Source organism: Spinacia oleracea, chromosome 5 (genome assembly GCF_020520425.1).
Source record: "Spinacia oleracea cultivar Varoflay chromosome 5, BTI_SOV_V1, whole genome shotgun sequence".
Lineage (NCBI taxonomy): Eukaryota > Viridiplantae > Streptophyta > Magnoliopsida > Caryophyllales > Amaranthaceae > Spinacia > Spinacia oleracea.
Window position 1 is genome coordinate 8,985,346 of NC_079491.1, and position 1,705 is coordinate 8,987,050.

The following is a 1,705-nucleotide window of genomic DNA, read 5'->3' on the forward strand; positions in this document are numbered from 1 at the left end:
ATCCTTCCTTATAAAAACCTCCCATAAAATTATCTTCATTTTAATTTATTAAATCCCTTCGTACGGATTTTTATCTTTCTCTCTCTATAGATTCCTTCAAAACCTCACCCCCACTCACTCCAAAAAAACAAACAACCCCTTATTTTCCCACTTCCTCTCTCCATCCATCAATCTATCACATTCTCTCTCCTCCTCCTCCTCCTCCTCCTCAGCGACGACTTTTTTCGGCGATCGAGTGAAGAACATGGCGAAGGAGGATGCCACGGCGGGGACTGATGGTGGGTTTATGTTGTTCGGTGTTCGTGTGGTGACTGAATCCATGAGGAAGAGTGTTTCTCTTAATAATCTCTCTCAGTATGAACATCGCCTAGACTCTTCTTCCTCTAACGACGTTGTTCCTGCTGTTACTGCTGGTTACGCTTCCGCCGATGATGCTGTCGTCGCGAATCGTTCTTCCACCACCGCTGCTGGTGTTAGCCGCGAGCGCAAGCGAGGTAGGAGAGGATATCACTTATTTTTTTCGAAAGAAAAAATTGAATAAATCTGTTATTGATTTTGTTGATTGATTTGTGATTATATAGGGGTTCCATGGACGGAGGATGAACACAAACTGTTTCTGCAAGGGTTACAGAAGGTAGGCAAAGGAGATTGGCGAGGAATCTCTAGAAACTTCGTCAAAACACGAACGCCAACGCAAGTTGCGAGTCACGCTCAGAAGTATTTCCTTCGACGAAGCAATCTGAACCGTCGTCGTCGTAGATCTAGCCTCTTCGACATCACCACTGATACGGTAATTTTCTCTCTCCTAAAAATGTTCAATAATCCGATGACAAAGTATCAAAATCGATTTGAGATTTCTGATTTTTTTTATATATATTTATTTCTTGATTAGGTTACTAATCAATCAAATGATCAACAAGTCGTGATCAACAAGGAAAACAACAACGGAGGCTCTCAATCTCCACAACAACAATCATCGAATTCAGAGATCTCGAATTTGAGATTTTCATCAACTGCAGCTCCGATCTATCCATTAACGACATCATTCGGTCATCTACCTCCTCAAGTAGTAGTTGATCATGAGATGAAGGCAGTTGAGGGACCAGTTTCAGCGAGCAGCAGCAGCAAATCAATGGTGGATTTCGATCTAAACCAGAATGACTCATCATCTTTATCCCTGTCACTTTCTCTCTCCATGACTGCATCGGATCTCGCAAATTCGAGGTATCCAGCGTTTCAGCTTATGCAAGGGTTCAACAATGGTGATAGTATCATCAGAGTGGCTTAAAACGGAAGATGCTTATTGGATTTGATCATAATCAATCAATTAATCAAAATAATATCTGAAAAATTAAGAGGATGAAATATTTTTCAGCTTGAGAAAAACAAATTGAGTATTAATTAGTAGGTTTTTGGAATTTGGATGGATAAGTGTATTACTATGATAAGTAATTAATTATGATTTAAGCTAATTAAGGGGATGTAGTTCTAATTCTGATATCGAAACTCTTTAACTTTTTTTTAAAAAAAATTCGCCATATTTTTGTTATTTTGTTGTCGTTGGTGGTTTTATGTACAGACTGTAAGGGTGTGATGTTGCTTGGCTTGTTTGATAATCTTTTGTTTTGTTTGCTGGCAAATGGCAAATTAGCAATGGATGGATCTCTTTCAAAGGATAAATTATTAAATACAGTAATTAATTGGA

General features: G+C 38.8%; 1 protein-coding gene across 1 annotated transcript; it reads left to right on the top strand.

The window, feature by feature from the left end:
- LOC110794477 (transcription factor MYB1R1) lies at positions 1-1,705 on the top strand. The gene is made up of 3 exons (XM_021999459.2): positions 1-494; positions 582-790; positions 893-1,705. The coding sequence occupies exons 1-3, from the start codon at positions 245-247 to the stop codon at positions 1,286-1,288; spliced, it is 855 nt and encodes a 284-aa protein (XP_021855151.1). The 5' UTR covers positions 1-244; the 3' UTR covers positions 1,289-1,705.

Bases quoted from the DNA above. Each gene is read 5' to 3' on its own strand.
- LOC110794477 (XM_021999459.2), top strand. From the start codon at position 245: ATGGCGAAGGAGGATGCCACGGCGGGGACTGATGGTGGGTTTATGTTG. The intron at 495-581 runs GTAGGAGAGGAT...GTGATTATATAG, and splicing joins TAGCCGCGAGCGCAAGCGAG to GGGTTCCATGGACGGAGGAT. The intron at 791-892 runs GTAATTTTCTCT...TTTCTTGATTAG, and splicing joins TCGACATCACCACTGATACG to GTTACTAATCAATCAAATGA.